This window comes from Sorex fumeus, unplaced genomic scaffold (assembly GCF_029834395.1).
Source record: "Sorex fumeus unplaced genomic scaffold, SorFum_2.1 ptg000003l, whole genome shotgun sequence".
Taxonomy (NCBI): Eukaryota; Metazoa; Chordata; class Mammalia; order Eulipotyphla; family Soricidae; genus Sorex; species Sorex fumeus.
In genome coordinates, this window is record NW_026606060.1 from 54877122 (window position 1) to 54904236 (window position 27115).

Sequence of the window (27115 nt, forward strand, 5' to 3'; positions counted from 1 at the left end):
CCCAGTGCCCGTTTTCCACCACCAGGATAATATCCCTCCCCCCCCATCCCCCCATCCCCCCCTGCCACTGTGGCAGGGCATTCCCTTTTGTTCTCTCTCTCCTTTTGGGTGTTGTGATCAGCAAAAGAGGCATTGAGTGGTGAACATGTTCAGTCCAGTCTACTTTCAACCTGCATCTCCCCTCCTGGGAGGATCCTCCAAACACCCTCCACTTGGTGTTCCCTTTTCTATCTGAATTGTCCTTTCCCCTAGAATACCCGGCTGGCCTCTAAGTTATGGAGTAATTCTCCTGGTGTTGATCTCAGCTATTCTTGGGTATTAATCTCATATTTTGTTACTTTATATCCCCCAGATGAATGCAATCTTTCTATGTCTATCCCTCTCTTTCTGACTCATTTCGCTTAGCATGATACTTTCCATATTGTACCACTTGTATGTAAAGTTCATGACTTCATCTTTTCTAAGAGCTACATAGTACTCCATTGTGTAGATGTACCAAAGTTTCTTTAACCAGTCATCTGTTCTTGGGCACTCAGGTCTCTTCCAGATTCTGGCTACTGTAAAGAGTGCTGCAATGAACAAACAAGTGCAGATGTCACTTCGGCTACACATTTTTGCCTCTCTGGGATATATTCCCAGGAGTGGTATCGCTGGGTCAAATGGGAGCTCAATTTCTAATTTTTTGAGGAACGTCCATACTGTTTTCCAAAAGGGCTGAACCAGTTGACATTCCCACCAACAGTGAAGGAGTGTCCCTTTCTCAACACATCCGCGCCAGCAACGGTTGCTTTTGTTCTTTTGAATGTGGGGTCCCACATTTCTTGGCTTACCTTTGCCGAAAAAAAATCATTCGATGGCCCCTGGGAAGGGGATGGCCCTTCTTCAAACCAATAAACAGAAAGTGCCCCTCGACTAATTGTATTGGAGACTGCTACTACCCTGTTGGATTGTTCTAATACCCTAAGGACTGCACTAGCATCCTCTTTGCTCCAGAAAAGCATCATCCATGCTGCTTTAGAACAGTGTGGCCCACAGCGCTCTAGAACACACCACACTGCTCCACAGGGCTCTAGAGCAGCATCAAGCATCACCCCACATTACTCTGGAACAGCATCAACCACCTTTTGCTGCTCTAGAGCAGTATCACCATGCTCTAGAACAGTACCACCAAGTTCTGCAGTGCTCTGAAATATCATTACCCTGAGCTACACCACTCTAGAACAGTATCACATTACTCTAGAACAGCAGCAGTCTGTTCTACACCGCTCAGGTTGCAGTGCACTACTCTAGAATAGTATCACCCACAATTCTCTAGAACTTTGCTTTAAAACAGTATCACCAACACTGCCTTGGAACATCATATTGCTCTACACCCATGTCACCTGCTCAGCTCTAGACCAATATCCTCTACACTGCTCTTGAACACTGCTCTATAAGGGTCAGAAACAGTTCTAGAACATCCTTCACATTGCTCTAGAACACCGTCACCCACACTACTCTACATCTGTGTCACCTGCTCAACTCTAGAACAATATCTTCCATGCTGCCCTCAAATACCGCTCTAAGGGGCACAAACAGTTCTAGAACATCCTCCACACTGCTCCAGAACACCATCACCCATACTGCTCTACACCCGTGTCACTGGCTCAGCTCTAGAACAATATCCTCCACACAGTTCTCCAACAGGGTTTCTTAAACCTTTTCCATGCATGACCTCCTTTCGCCTGAGAAATTTTTCTGCTACCCTGGGAAGATAAGCTTATAAAATAGGTAGACAAGTCAAATGTTTACTGATAATAAATCATAGCAATTCACTTTGAGCCACGTCCGTAAGATGCCACACATCCCTAACATTTGGTGGTCTTGGCCCACAAGTGGGAGAGTGAGGAGCAGACCTAGGGCTTGCAATTCAGGGTGAAAGGAGAACCCCCCACCCCACCCCCACACCCAGGCAAGCCACTGCAGAGCTCACCTAGGAAGGAGGACTGGGCCGACAACCGGAGCAGGCTCCTCATGGAGAGCCTGGGCGGGAAGCGGGTGCAAGGCAGTTGTCTGTATGAGGTGGGGAGGGCCACATGGAAAGCCATGGACCATCCGCTAGGCTCTGGGCACCAGTTGAATTGCCTGCGTGGTTCCTCTGATGCTCGCACCAGGTTGCCAGGCAAACACCATACAGGGCCCAAGGGAAACCCAGGCCTGCCCTGCACCTCACACCCAGGGGGATCCCAGCTACTGGGCAGTACTGAGCCATGGGCGGGCCAGGGCAGGGAATCTGGGGGTCTGGATCCCACTCCCCTTCTTACTAGTGTGTGACCTCACAGGAGGCAGGGCCTAGCACCCAGCTCCCCTTCGTTTCTCACTATCTTCAGACCCACCCGCAGCCCCATGGCAGTCCCGGGAATTAGACAAAAAGGAGATTCGCTAAAATACTATTGGCTTCGACATCAGACATAGGCCATGAGTGAGGGGCCGGGGAGACAGCAGGATGGGCTTTGCTTGCAGGAGCCTGAGGTTTCATCCCTGGAACAACATGGTCTCCCACTCACCCTTGGGATTGACCCCAGGGCACCAAGCCAAGCTGGGAACAGCCCCTGAGCATCCCTAGGTGTGGCCTAGAAACCAAAGGGGCGAAAACAAACAGAGAAAACACCAAAGACATGAGCGGCCCTTGGGTGCAATTCCCCTCCCGACCCCATCCCCAAGAGGTCGGGTCCTTCCCATCCCCAATTTCCATGACTCTGGGTTGGGGAGCCACAGTTCCCGTCCTTGGGGCCCCGCTCCCTCACTCCCTCTTCTCTCCTGGGGGCCTTGGCAGCTGTGCCGCGGGGCTGTTGGCTGGAGACTCCTGGGCAGCGGGGCCTGGCACTTCCTTGCCGACCTCGCTGGCTCACTCTCGCGCTGCTTCCTTCCCGTTCCCACGCCCTACCTCCGCGAGTGCCCCGGGACCCTGCTTTCTCCTGCACCAGGAGGCCAAAGACCCCGGGCGAAGAGATAGACGGGGCCTGCCCTCTCCAAGCCGCTCCGCTGGGACCCTCAATGACTCATTGTCTCTGGCCTCCCGGACCCTGTCCCCTCCCCAGGAGAGAAGGCGGTGGGCAGTGGGTCTGTGCCCGGGCCAGGCTGCAGCGGGAGAGCGCTCCGTCCCTAGCTTTTCACTCTGGGCCCTTGTGCGAGGCTTATTCATTCCTGGGGCTGCTGGTCCTGAATGCGCTCAGCACAGCCCCCGGCCCCGTGCCAGGCACCAGGGCTACATGCCTGAACCTGCTCGCCAAGAAAGGGCCCCTCGAGGGGAGACACTGGCGATCGTGAGGGGCCGCCACCTCATCTTTCATTCGCCAAACAGTCACTGAGAGTCTCAGCTGTGAAAGGTGCTGTCCCGGGTGGGACACCAAAGGATGAGGGCGAAATTCCCGCCTCCAGGGTCTTCTGTTCTAGGAAAAGGGCACAGTGAAAAATCACAGAAGAGCCCATCTGGTATCTATCTGTATTAGAGACTGCTTTTTGTTTGTTTGTTTGGGGACCATGCCCAGCAGTGCTCAGGATTTACTCCTGGATTGGTGCTCAGGGATCACTCCTGGTGGGTTTGGGGGAGTTCTGCGAACAGAACCTGGGTCGGCAACATGGTTAACACTGAACCCGCTGTACTAGTGCTCCGACCCCTGCATTGTCATATAAATCTATCAACCATTTCTAGAATCCACTTATAGCTCTATACTTATAAGCATTCTCCTCTTTCCTATCATCTGACTATAATCTGTGTATTATCTCTCAGTCCTGATATCTAGCCATGTTTCCCCTAGCAGCCTACCCAGATAGGCAGATGGGTGGGTAGTCTACCTACTGTCTGTCTCTCCACCCCTCATTCCAGGGAGCAGAAATGCTTGGAAGCGGCACAGTTGTGCCTGGACAGTGGATCCGTCAGGTTGGCCTGGCTCATCCCATGAGAAGCTGGTACGGCTCAGTTTTGTGGCCGGAAGTGAGGTGGAGTGAGCCACTAAGTGCTCCACAGAGTGTCTGGAAGCAGAAAGGTCAAGAGCACAGACAGCGGGTCGCTTCTCTCCCTGCCTGTTCAAGGAGTGGGAGGATGGGAGGGAGGGAGGGAAGAGAGACAGAGACAGAGAGACAGAGACAGAGATAAGGCAGAGAGACAGAGACAGACAGAGGCAGAGAGAGTCCTCCTGTCTCACTTCCATGACCCCAGCCCCCAGCTCTGCCTTTTCTAGGGCTAGACCTGGGGCCTCTACTGTGCTCTGGGGGGGTTGGGGCATCCAGGACTTGCCAGGGTGGGCAGCTGTGCCCTCACCCCTGCAGAGTACTGCCCAGCTATGGGAGTGGGTCCCAGGCCCACTTCTACCAGCTGGGAGACCTGCCCGCTAGCTCTCTGCCTTGGTTTCTCTGTCCACGGTGTAAGGCACAGGAGAAGCTGCCCTTCCTTCAGAGGACGAAGTGGCACTCCAGCAGCACAGGCTGCTCTGCCCCTCACCAGGGTTCTGCCCAGGGGCCAGAGAGGCTCAGAGAGGCTCAGCTCACCCCCCCCCCCCACCCCCGCTCCTCCTTCATTCCTTTCCCGAGATTCTCCCGATGGTCACAAGCACCACATCATCCCTTTCCGTGTTTGCTGCCCCTTTTCCTGCCATTTCCATCTCATTTCCTTGAGGTGTTGTCCATGGGCCTCAGTACCCCATGAGACCTGGGGCACTGTACCGTGAGGCTGGTGTCTATAGAATTCTGTGCCCAATAAGGCCCGTGTCCATGGGGTCCTGTCCCCAATTCCCCCATGAGACTGGTGTCCATGGACCTCTGTGGCACATAAGGCCGGTGTCCATAGGGCTCTGTGCCCCGTGAGGCTGGTATCCATGGGCCCTGTGCCCCATGAGGCCAGTACCTTGGGGCTCGGTGCCTCATGTGTTTAAAAAGGAAAGAACAGAAGGTTGCGGGCTGTTTGGCAGGAGTGTCAGCAGCTCAGGCAATCAAGGGGGCACTTTTCTGTATAGACACAGGCCCCAGGAAACGAGGGCAAGGACTGGCTGGAGCATGCCTGGCGCCCCGAATTTGCCCCATAAATACTTGTGGAATGAACGAAGAGCTGGCTTCCAAAAGCCCCGTCTGGGAAGCTCCGCAGAATCCAGGCAGTTGTTTGCGGGGGATGCAGAGGGCGCAGGGCCCTTGCTGGGGAGCAGACTTGGCTGCTGGTGTTGGAGAGTTCCGGAGAGAGACCAGGAGCAGAGTGCAGCACCCCAGCTCCGGGGCTACCGAGCTAAGAGGATTCGGCCAGCCATCCTCCTTTCTGCCCCAAGTCACAGGTTGTCCCTCTGTTCCTTGGGGACACACCAAAAAAAAAAAAAACCCAAGAGTATTAAAACTCAGGGCTTCAAAGACCCTCTGAAACACCCTCCCCCTCTGAGGCAGGCCTGCACATCTGTCTTGCTCCAAGCAGCCTCCCTGGAATCTCGAAGCCTGAATCCCTAGCAGGAGGGAGGGTACAATCGTTTAGAGACTCTTTGATGCGTCTCAAGATTTTATGCTACTTAGGCTGCTGGCGGTGGCTCCTGCAGCCTCTCTGAGGTCTGACCTTGTAATGAGCGGATGCCTATTATCAGCCACTGTGGTTTGAACGGGTGCCTGTAATCTGGAGTTGCCTAATGCTAGAGACGGGCACGGCGGCGTAATGAGGCCGGGCCCTCATTAGCGTGGGCCTCCTTGGGCGTTTTTCACTCTTGGTTTCTCCTCTCCTGTCGGTCTCAAGCACTGCTGCCCCCTCTTTTTTTTTCTCTCACTCCAGGGTGGAACTAGGCTGGAATGGGGGCACAGAACAGCTGCTGACCTCCACCCAGGGGGGATCTTAAAAGGCCCCTGAACAAACGTCCCTGTTCAGGGTCTAAATGGGCAAGGACAGAAGAGACAGGGCCAGGGATATTACCCCATAGTTGGAAGCCTGTCTCATGAGCTGGGGGAGAAGGTAGCTGGAATAGAGAGGGGATCACTTTTTTTTTTTTTGCTTCTTGGATCACACCCGGCGATGCTCAGGGGTTACTCCTGGCTCTGCACTCAGGAATCACTCCTGGCAGTGCTCAGGGGACCACATGGGATGTTGAGAATCGAACCCAGCTCAGTCACATGCAAGGCAAACACCTTGTCCACTGTACTATTGCTCCAGCCCCAGAGAGGGGATCACTAAGTCAATGATGGTTGGAGGAATCGTTCGGGATGGGAGATGTGTGCTGAAAGTAGATAAAGGACCAAATGTGATAACCTCTCAGTATCTGTACTACAAACCATAATGCCCAAAAGTAGAGGGAGAGTATGGGGAAAATTGTCTGCCATAGAGGCAGGGGGAGGGTTGGGAAAGGGGGAGGTATTACTGGGGACATTGGTAGTGGAGAATGTGCACTGGTGGAGGGATGGGTTTGATTGTTGCATGACTGAAACTCAAACACAAATGATTTGTAACTGTATTTCACGGTGATTCAATAAAAATAAATAAATAAACCTGCAACCTCTGGAAAATCTGGATATTGGGCATCAGCGTGGGTACTCTTAAATACCTTGAGCTGTCCCATGGCCCTCCATTTGGGGGTCTGACAGAAACCAGAAAAAGGGGTGCTCTCAATGACACAGCTACAATTACAGATGCTCATAGCAACATGGGCGGAATATTTTGCCCTTCATAAAGTGAAGCCGGGAAACGAGCCTGAGCAGGGCCAGTCTGGGCTGTTCACGGATGAGGCTCCAAGTTCTTCCCCCCGGACCCTAGTCCATCTTCTCTATTCCTGTCTGAGATCCATTCACTGAACCCCCACCCCACTCTCGGCTTTCTGGCTCACTGGCTTCTGCCAGAATGAGGCCCCAGCAGGAGAATGGGGATGGGGGTGGCGGTGGTCACGCTGCAGCTATTGCCCATCCAGCTTCACGGCCAGCACGAGGCAGATGCTGAGTTCATTGTCAGCACCTGCTCCAGTGCAGTCCAACCAGATGGGTGAGCTCCTGAGACTGTCCTCCACACTCTGTCCCGTCCCTTCCTGCCTCTGGGCTCCCTGCTTGCTCCTCTGTGCCTGGGTCCTTCGGGACCATCTCCTTAAGCACGTGGGCTTGCATTCTGTTTCCTGCCAAGTTCCTGCTCCCAATACCTTTCCCAATGTGGCCAATCACATCCCCCAGGCGGGCAACAAAGTTTGGAATCAAACCTACCTCCTTCCCACCACGCGTAAAGCTTCACAAGTACGCGCAACATTTTTTCCTCATCAAACAACTCACTGAATCCTTATAAATGCCATGTAAAATAACTATGACCTTAGACAGATAAAGAAATGGGGATTCTGTGAGGTACAGTCTGAGGTCTGAGTGATGCTTTCTAAGCGGGAGAAGCACCTGCATCCAGTATGCGGAGAGCCTTTTCAGAGGTTTGAGCAGGGGAGTGCAGCTACCCATAAGCTCTCTCTCTACTCGGGGAAGGCTGTCCTCTGACTGAGCATGCAGCATCAGGAGGGACACACGTGGAGTCGTGAAGGAGGAAGTGGACATCTGCCTGGCTAGCCAGGTCAGCTGAATCAACCCCAGTGATCAATGGGGTGACAGATGTCACTGCGAGATCACCCTCGGGTGATTCAGGGACCCAGATGAGCAGGAGCCACACTCAGCACCCCCACTGCTCTCTGTGCAGGCTCCAGCCCTTCCCTACCCGGGGAAGAGTCAGATGACCTGGAGTAGACAGGGGAGAGGCAAGGCGGAAGATGACAAAACCCCACGATCTAAAGGCCCTAAGAAATTACCTGAAATCAAATCAGAGACTTCGTTTAAGTGCAAGTGCTACTCTTTTCTCCTCCCCTTTTCCAGCTTTATGAGGGAGGATGCATGGCCGAGCCTGGCGAGCTCCCCATGGCATAGTCAATATGCCAAAAACAGTAACAATAACGGGTCTCATTCCCCTGACCCTGAAAGAGCCACCAATACGTTGGGAAAGATGAGTAAGGAGAGGCTGCTAAAATCTCAGGGCTGGGACGAATGGAGACATTACTGGTGCCTGCTCGAGCAAATCGATGAACAAAAGGATGACAGTGATACAGTGATACAGCGATGAAGGAGGATGGAGTTGTAAATAAAAACAGTAAATTGTGCTGTGGAGAGAGCTCAAAAGGCTGGGGCACACATTGTACATGTGCAGGGAGGGGACAGGTCTGATCCCTAGCAATGCATGCTCCCACTAGGAATTATCCTCAATCATCACAAGATTAATCCCTTTAGCACAACCAGGTCTGCCTCTAACCACCCTCTCCTCACTCCCCTCCAAAAAAAAATCTCCACAAATATATATATTTAAGATGTGCATGACATTTTTTTATGTATGTAGACACTGTGAAATGTTTACTATGATTAAGGTAATGAACATCTCCACTGCCTTACTGAGTTAGCCATTGTTTCATGCTAAGTGGCACTTGAGACCAGCTCCCTTGGTAAATTTCAAGATACAATATCAGCTCTGGTCACGATGCTGCCCATTAAGTCCCAGAGTTGACTAATCTGATAACTGGAAGAGAACAGCCTTCAGCTCACACCTCCCCATTTCCCCCACCTGCCAGTTCCTAGCAACCACTTTCCCACTCTTTGTTCAGCATTTTCAGATTTCACACATTACGAGAGCTCACACAGTATTTGTCTTTCCATCTCTGGCTTAATTCATGGAGCATAAAGTAATCCCCGTGTGCCCATGTTGGTGCAAATTGTAGGATTTCCTTCTCTTCTTAAAGACTGAATAACAGTATCTACATATTGTCTCCACATCTATTTCACATCATGATTACATTAAGGCTGTAAGAAACTTGGAGTTTCAGACATCACTGCAAAAAAGTGATTTTATTTTTCTTTGGATATTGATCTGGAAGTGGCAAAGTGTTGTATCCTGTGAAAGCTTTGCTTACAGTTTTCCTGAGAAATCTCCCAATTTCTTTCCATAATGGCTGTACAAATTTTTATTCCCACCAACAGCATATAAAGATCCCTTTATTTCTATATCCACTTGCTATCCATTCTCTGATATTAGTCTCCTTAACAAACGCAGAGTGATTATTCTGGCTTCTACTCGCATTTCACCAAGATTTAGTGACGCTGAGTATTCGTATTTTTTCATACGAATACAAATGTTGGCCATCTGTATATCTTCACTGGAAAAAATGTCCATTCAGATTACTTGTCCATTTTAAAAATCAGCTCATTTGTCTTAGCAACTGAGTGGTGTGAGTTCTCATATATTATTGGATAGGAATCCATTCTGGGAGAGATAGTTTGCCAATATTTTCTCTCATTTTGTATGCTGTCTTTTCATTTTGTTGTTGCCATGGCTGTGCCCCAAATTTTAAAATTTCAGTTATCTTCCTGTTTCTCATTTCACACAACTGTAATCTAAACACTTGATATATCAATCTTCCCCCAAATCCTTCTATGCCTTAGTGTCATATCCACTGAGGGCAATGGTTAGAATGCATATCCTTTTGCTATCGGTAGAATGACAAGCTTTAGAAGGTTTACTTGAAGATTTTTGGGGCGTAGAGAGGGGAGGGGGAGCACACCTGGATCTGCCCAGGGCTTACTTCTGACTCTGTGCTCAGGGATCAATCCTGGTAGTGCTGGGGGGGGGGGGGGAAGAGGCGGAACCTGGGTTGACTATGTGCAAGACAAACACCCTACCCACTGTACTATCTCCCCACCCTATCCCCACCCCAACTTCTTGTCTCCATCATCAGATGGCACTAAACCCCATTGATCTAAAGTGCAGTTCAAGTCCAATGGCACCATTAATCTGTCTAGATCATTTATCTATTGTTGAAAGTGGGACAGTTAAGTTTCCTACTCTGATTACATCACTGTATACTTCTTTCCCATTTGTTAATGTATGCCTTGCATATTTAGGTGCTTTGAAGTTGGAAGCATAGATGTTTGCAACTGTTATAGCCTTAGTTGAACAGGGCCGCATCATGCTGAGCTCTCCCTCTTCCCCTCTCAAGCCCCCATTTGAACAAATACCTTTATCAATGAGTTTTATACTTTCCTGTGCTTTCATGGTATGAATTAGTGGTTCCTTCATTTCACCAAATTCTCATCCAAGTTAGATGCTTGAACCCCCTATCATCCTTTCTGGTCCTCCTTCCGCACATCACTCACAATGGGAGACTCTGTGCCCTTTTAGTGTGGTTGGTGGTCTCTTGCCCTGACTCAGGCCAGCCTGCCAGCTTACTCTGTCTTTTCCTGGCCAGAGACTTTGGATTCCATTATGAAATTGACTGATACTTCTGTCTTCTTATCAAGAGACTGTGGATCTTAATAGTCCACATTGGATGGAGCTGTTGACAGGATGAAATCAGTCGATGCTTGTTGCTGCTTGGAGCAGTGCCTAGTGTGTAGAAAATGCTCTGGAGTGTTAAATAAATAAAACCGTGTGAGTTCTGTAGGTGCCATACAACCTGGCTTCCTCAAAAAAGGTTGGTTGTTCGATTTTGTTCTAGGGAGACTCAAGGTTAGTGATGGATCTGGACGAAATATTCTTAAAAGAGGCAGGTTATTCCAACTCTCTCTCCCTCTCCCTCCTGGCCTTTGTTCCTTTCCATAGCAAGTCCAATAGCCCTGGGTGGGGGGGTGACTCTGATTCTAGGATTGGATAAACACCTTCAGCTCCCAGTCTTCCAGATGGGGTAGGGTGGCTACTGCAGGAAATCTTGGTGTTCTTTCCCAAAGCAGGAGAATTGGATGCCAGAGCACCCAACAGTGATTTGGTTTCCCGGAAGGAGACGACAAAGGCCTTGATCATCCTCTTACACAGCTTGAGCATGCTGAGGGGCTTGGAAAGACTAGATGGCAAGTCAAGAGTACTGCTCAGCTTTTTCTTTTAGAAGATTCTCCCTCCAACTGCCTGGTGGAATCACCTTAAGTTCTCAAAGCTCCTCATAGGTGACTGCTGCTTCACAGTCCCAAGCATCCTTGGTTTCTCATTCGAGCAGGTACCCAGATTAAAAACATTTCTCAGCTGATTCTACTTTGTTCTGGATTTGAAAGTCAATGAGATAAATGTCCTAATTTCTACATAGTTATAGACCATGAAGCACCCTACCCAGACAAGGAAGTAGACCATAAGTGCACATAATCCCCATGTGCACTGTGTGTAAGAACACACGAAAATTCTTACATTCAGCATGTTAGGTCTCTTCTTTTTTAAAACACATGTCTTTCATGCAAAATGCAACTGCTTAATGCAGTAAGAGAATGTATATATCTAGCAAAATATTCCATGTTGGTGGAATGTTTATTTCTCCTTATAGTTTTTCCAATTTTGAGTGTATTTTGAGGCATTCACTTGGAGGTGCTTATAAATTAAAAAAGATTTCTTCTTGGTAAATGAATTCTTGATCTATCATAATGGGTTATTATCCAAAGTCTATCTCCTGGATGTTGATTTCTGCCGTATTATTAATACGACTACATTGAACACCTTTCTTTCACCAAGTAGTTATATAGTCAGACTCCACACCAGGCTGTTTTCACTCGGGGTGCCACAGAGGGGGTCAGGTGAGAGCCCTCCCCACCCCAAGGGACCCAGCCCTGGCAGCCAACCTCCACTACCCAACCGCCGCCATGCTCCAGGCTGCCTTCCACATGCTCGGGCAGAGCCTCACATATGACTGAACATATTCCTGGACACATCGTAAGACACTACCTACTTATTTTCCATAATTACCACACCATATTTGATGGGATTCAGCCAGTAGGCAACAAATCATAGAGAGAATTTTATATATATATATATATATATATATATATATATATATGCTGGAGCAATAGCACAGCGGTAGGACATTTGCCTTGCATGCAGCCAACATGGCCGACCCGAGTTCAATTCCTCCACCCCTCTCAGAGAGCCCGGCAAGCTACTGAGAGTATCTCACCTGCACGGCAAAGCCTGGCAAGCTACCCGTGACTGTGTTCAAACACAGTAACAATTGTCACAATAAAGACATTACTGGGCCCGCTCGAGAAAAGAGAAAATTGATGAACAACGGGGTGACAGTGACAGATATATATATATATATATATATATATATATTATATATTTAAAGTAAAGGCCCTCCCGTTGATCGTCGATTTGCTCGAGCGGGCCCAGTAACGTCTCCATTGGAGACTTTGTTGCTACTGTGTCTGGCATATCGAATACTCTCGGTAGCTTGCCGGGCTCTCCGAGAGGGGCGGAGGAATCGAACTCGGGTCGGCCATGTTGGCTGCGTGCAAGGCAGATGCCCTACCCGCTGCGCTATTGCTCCAGCAATATATATATATTTCTCAGAGAGCCCGGCAAGCTACTGAGATTATCCCATCTGCGTGGCAGAGCCTGGCAAGCTAGCCATGGCGTATTTGATATGTCAAAAATAGTAACAATAATGGTTTTAATTCTCCTAACCCTGAAAGAGCCTCTGATAACATTGGGAAAGACGAGTAAGGAGAGGCTGCTAAAATCTCAGGGCTGGGACGAATGGAGATGTTACTGGCACCTTCTCAAGTAAACCGATGAACAACAGGATGACAGTGATACAGTGATACAGTTATATATGTATATAAATATACACTGACATAGTTTTATCTTTCAAACTTTGTATATTTTTAGATGAATCTCTTGAATTAAATATAGTCATATTCTTAATAAATCTTAACAATCTTCTTGGAGATGCTCTGTAAATTAGAGTAATTAGCCTATTTACATTTAATGTAATCGGTGATTGTTAAAAATAATGAACATAAATCCTTCCCCGCTGTCATCCCAGATGATGTTTCTCAGGAAGAATTTATATGCCATTTTTGGTTTTGTAAAAATGAAAATCTGAAAATACTGAAAGAATACATTTTATATCTGGATTTTTACCAAAAAGGGGTGGCTATTATAATGGAAAAAATATACTGAACAACTCATACAGTATTTTGCAGAGATTGCAATTCTCACAATTGACCATAAGAGGGAGACTCCATGGAATACCCGGGGAATTGGCAGACTGTAAGGGCTAAAGGGAAGGGGGACTTTGCTCTTTGGGGTTCTACCAGGGCTGCCAAGGTTGTATTTTTCTTTCAACACATCTGCATCCTCTGACCACTGGAGGAACAAGGATATAAGAACAGGGGCATGGTGAACTGGGGACAAAGAGTAATCCACTGACACACCTGTTCATGGGTAGCTGAAGCTCAGTGAGGAGGTTATTTATTAACTTGTACAGGATAATGTCAATTTCTTAATCACCAACACTGTCTGAACAAACCACTAAACACACACACACACCCGCAAATTTTAGTTGTTGTAGTTTTCATCTTTAGATACTCTATTTGTTTCTTTAAATAGCTCATATCATCTATTTTTTTTCTTTTTGGGTCACACCTGGCGATGCAAAGGGGTTACTCCTGGCTCTGCACTCAGGTGTTACTCCTGATGGTGCTCAGGGGACCATATGGGATGCTGGGAATCGAACCCGGGTCGGCCGCGTGCAAGGCAAACTCCCTACCCGCTGTGCTATCTCTCCAGCCCCTCATATCATCTTTTATTGCTATTTATTCCCTACAGATATCTTCAACCTAATAAGTATGTATTAACTTAATATAAATTTTCTTTTTAAAATTTTAGAGTATGTCTGTTCAATCAAATATCGAATGTCTTTGACGGCATCTTTCTAGACTCTGCTTGTTGTTCTTGGTCTGAATTTTCTTGTCACCCACAGTGCCTGTGTCTAGGGATCTTGTCTATGTGTTAGCCGTTCTACAAAGCACTGTAGCACTGTCTCCCTGTTGTTCATGGATTTGCTCGAGCGGGCACCAGTAACGTCTCACAACAAATTGTGAGATTTGTTGTTACTGCTTTTGGCATATAGAATACGTCACGGGGAGCTTGCCAAGTACTGCTGCGCGGGCAGGACTTGGTAGCTTGCCGGGCTCTCCAAGAGGGGCGGAAGAATGGAACCTGGGTTGGTCGTGTGCAAGGCGAATGTCCTACCCACTGTGCTATCACTCCAGTCCCTGTTCTACGAAAGTTATTTAAAAAATGATCTGAAGACTAAGAAAAAAAAGTACCTTCTTCTACTTAAGATTGGATTTTACTTCTGGCATGTCTGAGATCACCATAAACTCGCTTTACTGCTTTACGCCCTCTGGAAGGCCATCAAAACGCAATTCTAGCTGTCAGCACTTTTGAGCACTCATGTACTTGGAATTCACATTTCCTTGAAGGCATTGCTCTACGGGTCTCGGCAGTTTGGTGCAGGCAGGATCTGCCATTATGGTCTCCATTCTGAGTGGTACCGTGGGATGATTTCTCTTTCCCTTGACCCTGCTCAGTGATCAAAACCAACTTTCAAAGTTGCTGGACTTGGCAATATTTTCAGGGAATAGGTGGATAGCTTTGTATGCATTTATTTCTTCGGGTTCCTATTTTCCAACCATTCGTGTCCTGGTAATACCTTCCCTACTATGCCAACTCTGAAGATTACCATTCGTTAGCACCAGTTTTTGAGTTGTTTTCAGCAGAAGAGTTGTTTCAAACAGTCCCTCCCACTCTTGGAAATGGAAGCGACATAGTGTCAGTGTCTTTCCTGGCATGCAGTTGGCACTCAGCAAGCGATGGCTGAATTAGCTGAATTTCTGAATACACTACTTCTTATGCCTGTGGTATTTGCAAAGGCTGCTTCCTATGCTCAGAATGCATAGAATGCCCACATTCCACTGTTTGACAAGACTCAGAACAAATGTCACCCTTTCCTCAAAACTTTTTCTATTTACACCCCCAACTCTGTGGCCTCTTTGCCATCTGAACCCTCATAAGGCCTAATTAGTATCATTCTCTGGGTACTTCCCTTAGGAAGCATATTAATATAGAAATATATTAATTTACATGCTTTCTTTCTCCATTTGTGCTTTTGTGCTTTCTTTGCTTTGAGAGAATTATCTTATTTACCTTCTGGTTCAGCACACATAGGGGCAGATATATTTGGGGAAAATGTTCTATGCAGTATTGTTAGTGTTCATATACTGGGAGTGAATTCTCTGGATGCCCTCTTACTGGAAAGAGAATGTAGCTTATGCTACTAAACCCTGAATTTGTACAGAACTTTGGAATTCGTAGGGTGTTTTCACACACATCCCTCCTACTTCTGTTCTGCTATCATTATGCTGCAGAGAAAAAAGGGAAGTGAAGAAGGACTAACCAGGACTCCTGAAGAGAGACCTACATGGGATTAGCATCCTTACTTGTGAGTCTAGGGCTCATCCCATCCTACCTGTGCCAGAACTCTGGAGGCAGACATTTTGTACAAGAGAGTACATGCCATGCAAGGGCTAAGGTGGAAAGCACCAGACATTACGACTGGCTCTAGGAGAGACCCTGTACACCCCTTCAAATGAAGAATTCTTATAACCAAGCGCTTCTTACCTTACTACCTTGGTCCCATTTCTCACGACTTGCATGTCCACCATACAGCCTCCCGTGACATAAGCGGCCAGATTCAACTCAGAGAATTCTGCCTGAAGGAGAAAGCAAAACACAAGAAGATTCATCCAATACCAACAATACTCACCACTGCGAATGCTTATTGAGAATCTCCCATGCTCCAAAACATGACATATTTCTATCTCCTTGAAGGTCGAAGAGGCAACTCTAGCTCCAGGATGCTAAGGAGCTCAGTTCTGTGTGATATAACACTTGCCTTAGATTTCTAACTGCTCTGCAACTGTATGGTGTTATAGTTCTCTGATTCCAGTGATGCCTCTCCTTTTGTGAGACTTCGGCCCATCCCGCCCTGCACTGTAGCCACATGGCTAGGATGGAAGCACCCACTATACACTGACATCCAGATCTCTCCACTTGATGGGGCTGGCACCTAAGTCAGGGTGTGAAAGAAGAAGTTCTCTTCTTCCATGAGAACTTGGAATAGTTTATTCTAGATGGTTATATATTTAATAACCAGGGTATGACTGGATAATTATATTTTCTGACTTATGCCGTGAAGAAGCACAGAAAACAGGGGTGGATGCAGAGAGGGAGACGAAGGAGGGAGGGAGAAAGGATGCGACAGAGTGGTCACGTCAAACAGAAACGCAAAGCGCAGTAAGGACACATGCATCATTTAGGTGTAGAGGAAGGACAAATGATATCATTCACCTGTGGTTTATACAGAGAGAAACAAAAGAAGGGAATAGACATGATCGAATGATGGCAAACCCTTGGTCTTGGATCACAAAACTGAGAAAAGTATGTAGGTTGGTGGAGGCAATGGATGAGGTGGACTAGAATAATCAAAAGGACATTGGTAGAGGGTCTTGGGCACTTTGGTGGTGGTATGGTGACATAGTTGTGTAAGCAAAGCCAAACCATTAACGGTAACATTAACATACGACCGAAACTATAATAACTGGAAGTAAAGAAAGGATTAAAAAAGAAATAAGTAGTGTGGTGGAAAAAAAGAGGGGCAGAGGAAGAGATGGGGTATACTGTAGATATCTATGTGCCACTCACAAGTCTGACCTCTGTACCCTGATGTTTGCTTTTTTCCTTATTTTTGGTTTAAACAGATGAGTGAATTGCTTTTGCCAGGTCCTGAGTCCCATGGAATAGATTCCTCCCACAAGATTATATGCTCCTTGAGGTTAGAGATTCCTTTTGACATCTGCGTTGTTTTTCTAGGGCTTCCAAAACACTGCCACGAGATGGCTTAAGCAGCAGAAATCCATTTTCTCTGACTGGCGGTGAGAAGTTCAAACTCAGGGGGTTGGAGGTTTGGTGCCAAAGGAAGGATCTGTTTCAGACTTCTTCCTGGGGTTCATTGGAGGTCACCATCTTCTCATGTCTCTTCATGTCACCTTCTCTTTTGGTATATTTCTGTATCCCAAGTCACCCCTTTTGATCTGGACACCTGTCCAACTGGAGGAGGTCCCATCCTAATGACCCCAGTCTTACTTTATTTCCTCTACAAAATACTGGGCTGGAGTGACAATATAGCAGTAGGATGCTTGCCTTGTATGAAGTTGACCCGGGTTCAATCCCCGGTACCACATATGTTCCCTCAAGCCTGAGCCAGGAGTGATCCCTGAGAGCAGAGCCATAAGAAAGTCCTGAGCACACTTGGGTGTGAACCCTCCCCCAAACAAAACAAAAACAAAAATTCCTTTCCTCTACAAACATCCTATCTCCAAGTTACGGTTCATTTTGAAACAGGGGGACAGGCTTTGGAGAGACACAACTCAAATTCACCGTAAAAAAAAGTGCACACCCTAAAAAGTGACTTACAACCTGCAGTTATCAAAGCTACTTCTCTGGATTTAATGGATAAGAATAACTGTTCACCCAAATAAAATGCCCACTGTGCCAGGAATTGCTCTATGCACTGGATGTGTGAATTCATTTAACCGTTACACTTGCCCAGATGAAGAAAAGGAGAGATGAAACTCTGCCCCATGTCTAGACGAGAGTAAGTCATGGGACCAGCAAGAATAACCCTCAGAGTCTACCACACCCCCAATTCTACCATACCCCCAAACTCCCACCACAGAGATGAAAAGGTAGGCATGGGAAATACTTGCCCCCCCCCCCAAAAAAAAACCTTTAAAGAGAAAACACATTTACATGGAAGTGAAACTCATTTAACAGGAATTATGACCCAAGACCTCGCCATTTCCCCAGATGGCATTAAAGCGAACCCAGAGCGCTCATGTCTTGGCTCTAATTAATAGCCTCATTATGCTGCGGCGAGGAGAAAAGAAAAGAGCCCTGTTAATGAGTCCAGGTTACTAAATAGTGGTAATGACCTAGTTATTAAGCCTAACCCCTTAAAAATTCAGCCCCATCATGTTGAAGATACTTCATTAGCAAGATTACAAGAAAGAATTAGCAAGAAAAGCCATGGCTTGTATGTGCAGTGAAAAAGAACTTGAAAAGAAAAATTGCAACACAGAAGTGCTGGGCACCAGCAGACGTCGGAGGGAAGGGAGTGAATCGGAATGTTGGACGGCCAAGTCTCTGACTCAAAGGTGGCACAGACCCAGGGCTGCTTCACTGCCCAAACACAACGAGACATAGCCAGAGAGAAGATGCCCTAGGGGCTGCAGTTATGAGTTAGAAGTTTATATTGTCCAGCAAGGATGAATCAATGAACAAACAAACAAACAAAAAAGAAGTCTTCTGGTTCGGACTTGGACATCTAGAGTTACTTCCCAGGCCTGGTTCATGAAGAATTAAAGGAGGTAAAATACTTGTGTCATAGGATAGCAAGCTCTGCTGAATCAAAGCTAGAGAGGGGAGGTGGAAGAGGGAGATGTGCTCTGCGTCTGGCTTTCCCAAAATTCAGAGACCCTGGAGAAGAATACAGAGGTTTGCAAACCACTTACTGAGCTAGTCGGATGGCCCTCTGGGTAGAAATTTAAGGAGCCTCAGAACTTGCATAGAAACTTTATAGGGATAAAAGTATTTCCACCCTTAACACCCTAAGATACAAACAGGTCCTAACTCCTGGTACCTGCCAATGTGATCTTTGCACATAGGGTCTTTGCGGATATAATGAAGGAATTCAAAAGGAAATCATCTTGGACTAGAGTGGGTATTAAGTCCAAGACCATATATAAAAGAGAAGGGGAGAAAGAAAGACTGGGAAATGTGCCTTGGGAAAATGTGGACAGAGAATGTAATCACACAGACAAAAGCCCAGGAACACCAGAAACCTGAAGAATTAGAAAGAGGAAAGCAAGGAGCTTCCCCCAGTGCCTTCAGAGGCACTGCAGGCCTGTGACACCTCGATTTCCATCCCTGACCTCTAGTGCTATAACAAGAATACATTTCTATTGCTTTAAGTCACCAAAAATTGGTAGCAATTTGTTGCGATCGTCCTAAGAGAATAATAGAGAGCTTGAAAATTGAATACAATTCAGGTGATGCTGATCATGTAATCACCATGTTTGATGGAGTTCAGATATTAGGCACAAATTATAGAGAAATATATATATATATATATATATATATATATATATATATATATCAGACCCTGGCAAGCTACTGAGAGCATCCCGCCCACATGGGCAGAGCCTGGCAAGTTCCCTGATGTGGCATATTCGCTATGCCCAAACCAGTAACTATAGCAGGTCTCATTCCCCTGACCCTGAAAGAGCCTCCAATCATTGGGAAAGATAAGTAAGGAGAGGCTGCTAAAATCTCAGGGCTGGGATGAATAGAGACGTTACTGGCACCTGCTCGAGTAAATCAATGAACAATGGGATGACAATGATACAGGGTTCAAGGACAGTTATGTGGTTACGTATGTTAGTATATCCAATGCACAAAACACATTCACATATGCACATTAATATGCTTTCTTCTACTCTAAACACACACATAACCTCACAAAATAATATATTGATTCTTTGCCTATGAGAAGAATTCACAGAACTCACTGAAAGCTATTGGAGCGATAGCACAGCGGGTAGGATGTTTGCCTTGCATGAGACTGACCCAGTCAACCCGGATTCAATTCCTCTGTCCCTCTCAGAGAGCCCGACAAGCTACAGAGAGTATCTCACACGCATGGCAAAGCCTGACAAGCTACCCATGATGTATTTGATATGCCAAACACAGTAACAACAAGTCTCACAGTGGAGACGTTATTGGGCCCGCTCGACCAAATCAATGAACAACAGGAGGACAGTGCTACAGTGCTACCTATATTGTGAAATTCTATTATCTGATTTAATTAAATTTTCTGCATGTTAACTTTTTAACCTTAAAAATGCTTTGGCTCCCCCCCTTTTTTAATGTGATCTGTTTAAATATGACATGTTACTTTATGTGGTGTGTAAATGTCAAAGAAACCACATTCAAATGTAAGTGGCTTAGTATACTGACTTTGACAAACTTATTAACTTCTATGAATCTCAATCTTAACACACATAACAAGGAGATATTAATATCAGTGATACTAATATCTATAATTAATCTGTGATATTACTGATATTAATATCAGTAATATGCTGCTTCAAAATTTTTGTAAATATTCAAGATGATGAAAACAATAGAGCTAGACAATCTCTGTAGGTATCTCTGTACCAATTGTTAATAATTTAAAATATTTAATTCTCTTAATAAGGATAAACTATATGTACAAAACTTGATGTAAATTGAGAAAGACCCTTTCAAGCATTTAAAACTATTTTTAATAAATTACATAAATGTTCTGTTTATGACCAAAATCGAGTTATAAGGACTATATTTATACTCTCACCTAAACAGACAACTGAAAAAAAATACATTCAGTAATATTTTTCAGAGACTGGGCAACAGGCTCTGCAGAAAATGATTCAGCCAAAGAGAAAAAAACAAAATGATCCCTATGATTATCCGACCTTATTCTCCAGAGGCAGTGTCCAGGAAAATGCAATTGCACATAAAAAGACCTCCAGGGAGATCTGCAAGTCTGGCGGAGTACTGGTCTGAGCTCACGTGAAAGGAAACTAAAGATCCGGGGAAAAGCCATCAGCTAAGAGTAGACCCAAGATTCTTCAGAACTAACAGGGCTGAGATTAACTCATGTTCTCAAAAGTTCATGGTGGAGAAAGATGAGGAACATCCTCTAGATTTAGTAGTAGGACAAGCCCTGAGCTGCAGTGTGCTCTGAATGTAGGATGACCAAATCCCAAGGATATGGTGCTGCTTGGGCCCTGCAGTGCTGGCCCTATCCGGTCCAATCCTGCAGTGCTGGGGACTTCCAGGACCACCCTCGATGATCAGAGGACCACCTGGTGCTGGGAATCAGATACCTGTTGGATTCATGCCTGGCATATGCCCTAAGAGATATTAATATCCCAGCCCCCCAGTCCCAGCTTTTAATTGAGAGCCTCACATCCAAGGAACCTCCTTAGTTTCAGAGAGAATGTCGTAATTAAGGAAAATTTAAGAGCACACCCTGGAGATATCAAGCTTATTCTAAGTTATTTAACTGCATACTAGGAAAAAATGCAAATGCTATACTACTTAAAGGAATACCACAGAGTCCAGCTCCCAATGTGTGAAATTCACAGTGTGAAATTACGACATTCAATCATAAATTGCCAGGGATACAAGAAAATAGATTATGACATAGAATACATAGAAATCAGTAAATTTAAGAACACATACAGAATGGACCTCTCAGATGATGGCTAGAGCAGAAATTGGAGACAAGACTATTATAAGTAATATTCATATTGTAGGGCTGGAGTGATAGTACAGCAAATAGGGCATTTGCCTTGCACGCGGTTGATCCAGGTTCAAATCCCAGCATCCCATACGGTCCCCCAAGCACCACCAGAAGTAATTTCTGAGTGCATAGCCAAGAGCAATCCCTGTGCATCACCGGGTGTGACCCAAAAAGCCAAAAAATAAGTTTCATATTGTATAAAATGCAGAGTGAAATGTTGACATGTTGAGAGAAATGTAAATTTTAAAGTGGGGGCAACACAGCATGTAGACATAACATATGCTATCCTAAATAGAAAATGTTCTAGATAGATTAGTAGCAGATTAGATACCGCAAAGGAATTTAAAAGCAAATCCATATTAAACTATAAAATAAAACTCAGGAACTGGGTTACTCCGATAACACATAAACTTCAGTGAACTATGGGACAATATAAAAAAAAGTTTATACATGTGTAATTGAAACCCTAGAACAGGGAGAAACATAAATATTATAATTAAAAGGGCTATTTTTTCTAAATTCAAGGAAAACCCATGAACTAACAAGACGTAAGAAATTCAATGACTCTCAAGAAGAAGAATCATAAAGAAGGTCACACTTATAAGCAATATGACAATATCATAGACCATGATGAAGTGAAAGTCGTCAAAGAAGCCAGAGACAGGTATGAAATGCGCTTTATAAAAAGAGAAGCAAATCTAGACCACAACACCCAAAAGGAGAGAGTGAACACAGGGGATTGCCCTGCCACAGAGGCAGGGGGGGATGGGAGGATGGGGGTGGGGGGGAAATTATCCATGGTGGTGGAAAATGGGCACTGGTGGAGGGATGGGTATCTGATCATTGTATAATCAAACCCAAGCACAAAAAATTGTAAATCTACAACTGTACCTCATGGTGTTTCACTAATAAAAAAAAAAGAGAGAGAAGCAAATATAAGGACAACAAGGCTGGAGAGATTGTACAGGGATTAAGGCATTTTCCTTGCAAGTAGCCAAGACTGGTTCAATCCCCAGCACTGCATCAAGTCCCCCAAGCACCACCCTCCTGAGCACAAAGCCAGACAGCCCCTACACAGAGTGTGGACTAACAACCCCCTCCCCCATCCCCTGCCCAACACACACACACACACACACACACACACACACACACACACACCCCAAATAACAAAAGCACTAGCAAAGCTAAAGATAACAACCTCTCAGGAAATAGCAACTAGATGACAATGAACAAGTTCTTTAATGTACTGAAAGAAAAAAAAAATTAACCAAGAATTTTACATGCAGTAAAACGATCTTTTAAAACTTGAAGGTACAGTAACAACCTTCTCAGGGTGCAAAAGTTAAGAGACTTTATTGCCGTCTATGAAATGCTAAAGGAAGTTCTTCAGGCAGAAAGAAAAATGTATTAGAAACTAAATTAGGACATTTTATTACACAAAGAGAAGCATCTACACAGTATCTACATTTGGCAAACATGTGTAGACAGAGACTACAGATAACCCTTGGAAAACACAAGCTTGAGGTATGCAGGTGAGCTGATACAGTTTTTTTTTCTTTAGATGTAGAACCCATTTCAGGAGGGCTGACTGAAGTTATAGACAGTTTTGACTGTGAGAGGCTCAGCACCTGATGCATGTGGAAAGGTCAACTGTGTATTTTTGGTTGTTGTTGTTTCGGGGTCACACCCAGTTTGCTCAGGGGTTAATCCTGGCTCAGCTCTCAGGAATTACTCCTGGCAGTGTTGGGGGGACCATATGGGACGCTGGGAAGTGAACCCTAGTCGGCTGCATGCAAGGCAAAATGCCTTATCTGCTGTTAAAAACTAACTGTTTAAAGCAATAACAATGGAAGTTTGTAATATTCATAAGGGTAGAATATAGAAAAATTATAGATGATGAATATACTAGGGCTGGAGTGATAGCACTGCGGTAGGGCATTTGCCTTGCACGCAGCCAACATGGCCGACCTGAGTTCGATTCCTCCGCCCCTCTTGGAGAGCCAGGCAAGCTACCAAGAATATCTCACCCTTACGGCAGAGCCTGGCAAGCTACTCGTGATGTATTCTGTATGCCAAACACAGTAACAACAAAGTCTCCAATGGAGACGTTACTGGGCCTGCTTGAGCAAATTGATGAACAACGGGAGGACAGTGACAGTGACAGTGAAAATATAATGACATTTATAAAATTAATGTCTAGAAGCATCAAGTAGACAATGATGGGAATGGGAAGTGGAAATATTTTGTTCAAGTTTTTACACTGCAGGTGTTAAGGATGAAAGACTGTTTCAGTAGAGATGTTGATAAACTGAAGACTTATAACTTTACAAGAATACCTTCTAAAAGAAGGAATGACAGACAGGAGGCAACAGGGAGCAGGGGCCAGGAGATCCAAGTACATGAGTGGTGTAGAGGAGCAGTACAGATAAATATCCAAACCACGGAGTCAGCATACTGGGAACAAGAGATCCAAAGTTCAACCATCAAAATTAAAAGGCACCTGTCCAGGCGCCTGGATGAGAATCTGGAATCCTGGTGGAGGCAAGAAGACACTGGGGCTGGAATTGGTGCTGGAACATAGTATGTCTAAAGCACAACTATGAATAGATTTGTAAATCATGGTGCTCTCATAAAAATTTAAAAGCAGAAATCACTGAAATAGCCACCCTATCATTCACAAGTTTCAAGTTTACAGCGTGATGAATTTTAATTGATTTATACTTGCACAGCCAATACCCCAATCAAGCTATAGAACATGATGAATTTTAATTGATTGATACTTGCACAACCAATACCCTGATCAAGATACAGAGCATTTACTGCTCTGTATTTACAGAATTCTTGAAAGATCCTTCATACTCATTAAAGTTAACATCAAATCTCATGCCATGATGCTCCCAATTTGTCTCCTATTTCCAGAACTTAACACAGTTTTGCTTGTATTTGAATTTCATATCAATGGAATGTCTGTGCACACTTCTTGTCAGTTGCCTTCTTTCATCATTTTATCTGTGAGTTTCATCTATGCTTTTGTGGTTAGCAGTAGTCATTTAAAGTAAGGTATTCCACTGTCTGAATATAAAAATTAATATTCTCTTTGCTAATGATGGAGACTTGGACTAGTTCTAGTCTGGCTGCTGAAAAAGAGTTATAGTAAACATTCTTGAATGTATGTATTCAAGACATTAACACTGAATTTCTCTTGGGTATATATCTGGGAGAATAATTTCTTGGTCAGAGGATAGGTATATTTTTATTCTTAGAAGATAATGCTGATGATTTTTCACAAGTGGCTATGTCAGTTAATATCCTTGTAAGCAATGAGAGAAGTATAATTGCTCCAGTATAATTGCTATCAATTCTTGGTAGGACTGTAGCACCGTCCTCCCATTGTTCATCGATTTGCTTGAGCGGGCCCAGTAACATTGTGAGACTTATTGTTACTGTGTTTGGTATACCGAATATGTCACGGGTAGCTTGCCAGGTTTTGCTTTGCAGGCAAGATAATTTCGGTAGCTTGCCGGGCTCTCCAAGAGGGGCAGAGGAATCAAACTCGGGTTGGCCAGGTCGGCTACCTACAATTCAAATGCCCTACCCGCTATGCTATCACTCCAGCCCATCAATCCTGGGTAGCATTTTTAATTTTAGCCATTCTGGTGGGTGTTTAGTGGTAGCACACTATGCTTTTAATTTGCATTTCTTACAAGGTTAATAATGTCAGCCACTTTCTAAGAGAATAATTAATTTAGAAAAGTTCTTTGGTGAAATGTCTGTTGAAATCTTTTGTTCATATTTATATACTTTGTTTTTCTTATTAATAGGCAAGAGATATGTTAAAAAATACTTTAGATCCAATATTTTGATTGTAGGGATACATTTGTAAAATTTTCCAATCTGTGGCTTGTCATCCTAAAATGACAAGTTTTGTTTTGATTATGGTTTTGGGGTTACATGCAGAGGTGCTCAGGGCTTACTCCTGGCTCTGCAACTCAGGGATTGCTCCTGGAAGAGTGTGTGGGATCATAAGGAGTACCTTGGCACAAACCTGAGTTAGATATATGCAAGACAAAAGCTTTACCTGCTGTACTATATCTCTGCCCCAGTCTCTGTTTAAGGAAGGCAAAAAAACCATGCTATTTATTTATAATAAATAAGTATTGTTATTTATTTCAACAAAGAGGTTAATTCCTCTAAACATTCTAAAGAGGGGTATGTTTTTGCAATGTTTGGCATACATAATATCTTCGTATTTTGCCACTCATGAAACCCAAGTGTGAAGGTTTTATTTATTTTCATTTTTTATAATTTTATTTATTGAATCACAATGAGAGCAGTTACAAAGGTTCCGGGTCTAAGTCTCGGTCATACAATGAAACACCCGTACCTTCACCAGTGACCATTCTCCACCCTCAATAACCCCAGTATACCCCCATCCCACACCCTCCCCTACCTGTGGGGCAGATGGTTTCCACATTACTCTCGCTCTTCTTTGATCACATTCAATATTTTGACACAAGACCCACCATTATTATTTGAGATTTTACCCCAACACTCAGATCTGCTGAAAAGGCAACAGTAGACAATTTGTCTTCTATTGCTGGTTATGAATAACATATGATGTCGCAAGGCTGCAGTAGAGGCTGCGCGATTTTGAAATTCTGAAATTTTAACACTTAATTCTGGAGGGATTTCTGCCAAACCCTGCTGGGTTCCGAGATTTGGTCCTGAGTCTCTGGGATCATGGCCATTAAGCAGCTTGATCAGAAGCCAGAAAGGCCGTTCGTGGGCGATGACTTGGGGACTCACTGGGACGGGGAGGACAGGACCGGCTCCACCCCCATCCCGTGAGGCCCAAAATGTCTTGTCACTGCAGGTCCAAGCCTGACTGTCCAATGGCCCCTGGAGGATGGCGGTCACAGAGCCGCCAAGGGGGAGCAGGTGGAGGGACAACACCCTTTCCCCACTGGGGTGGCCCGGTGACAGTAACCTACTGCGTGGTCCAGACGCATTTCTGCCAAAAGCCGCTGGGTTTTGAGATTTGTTTCTGAGTCTCTGGGATCATGGCTGTTAAGCAGCTTGATCAGGAGCCAGAGAGGCCATTCGTGGGCAATGTCTTGGGGTCTCGTTGGGGTGGGGAGAACAGGACCAGCTCCACCCCTATCCTGTGAGGCCCTGTGTGTCTCATCACTGTAGGCCCAAATCTGTCCAGTGGCCTCTGGAGGATGGTGTCCACCGGGCCTCCAGGGGGAACAGGCCAAGGCACGAAACCTATTCCCACCTGGGTTGGCCCAGCACCGGTAACCTACTACAGGGACCGGACGCATTTCTGCCAAAAGCCGTTGGGTTTCCAGATTTGTTTCTGAGTCTCTGGGATCATGGTCATTAAGCAGTTCAATCAGGAACCAGAGAGGCCATGCCTCCAATTATATAGCTGAGCCTGAGGTGGTTTGTGGGTATTTCCCACATACCTAACTTTTGGTCGTTTACTTTCTTGGTAAACTTTGCCCCAAGTTTTTGGGGTCTGGCCAAAGGCACAGCAGCAATTTGGGGGTATCTGAAAGTCTGAAGGTGCCATCAGGCTGCTGATGCACTTGCCTCACAGGTACAGATTGACCTGCTGGCGGCACCATACCCCAGTGTGAAGGTTTTAACTTTGATTTCTCTGAAAGTTCTAGACAATCTGATTTTTCCTGTTTGTTCATAATTTTTACCAAACAAGAACATGGAAGAATAAACGAATAATGGAAAAGGCCTTGAAGTCAGTTGACCAGCAATCTACATCTTAAATTTGACCTTGACTCAGGATATGATCTTGGCGAACACTCCACTCTTTGTCTAATTCTTTTCATCTTTAATTAAAGAGTTGTAATTTATTTAATCAATTATTT

General features: G+C 45.3%; 1 protein-coding gene across 1 annotated transcript in view; it reads right to left on the reverse strand.

Moving 5' to 3' along the window:
* Window positions 1-27115, reverse strand: part of SYN3 (synapsin III) — a 391482-nt gene that overhangs the window by 314877 nt on the left and 49490 nt on the right. Inside the window, exon 3 of the mRNA XM_056115904.1 lies at window positions 15443-15534. Coding sequence (XP_055971879.1) covers window positions 15443-15534 — 92 coding nt within the window. The remainder of the gene's footprint in view (window positions 1-15442; window positions 15535-27115) is intronic.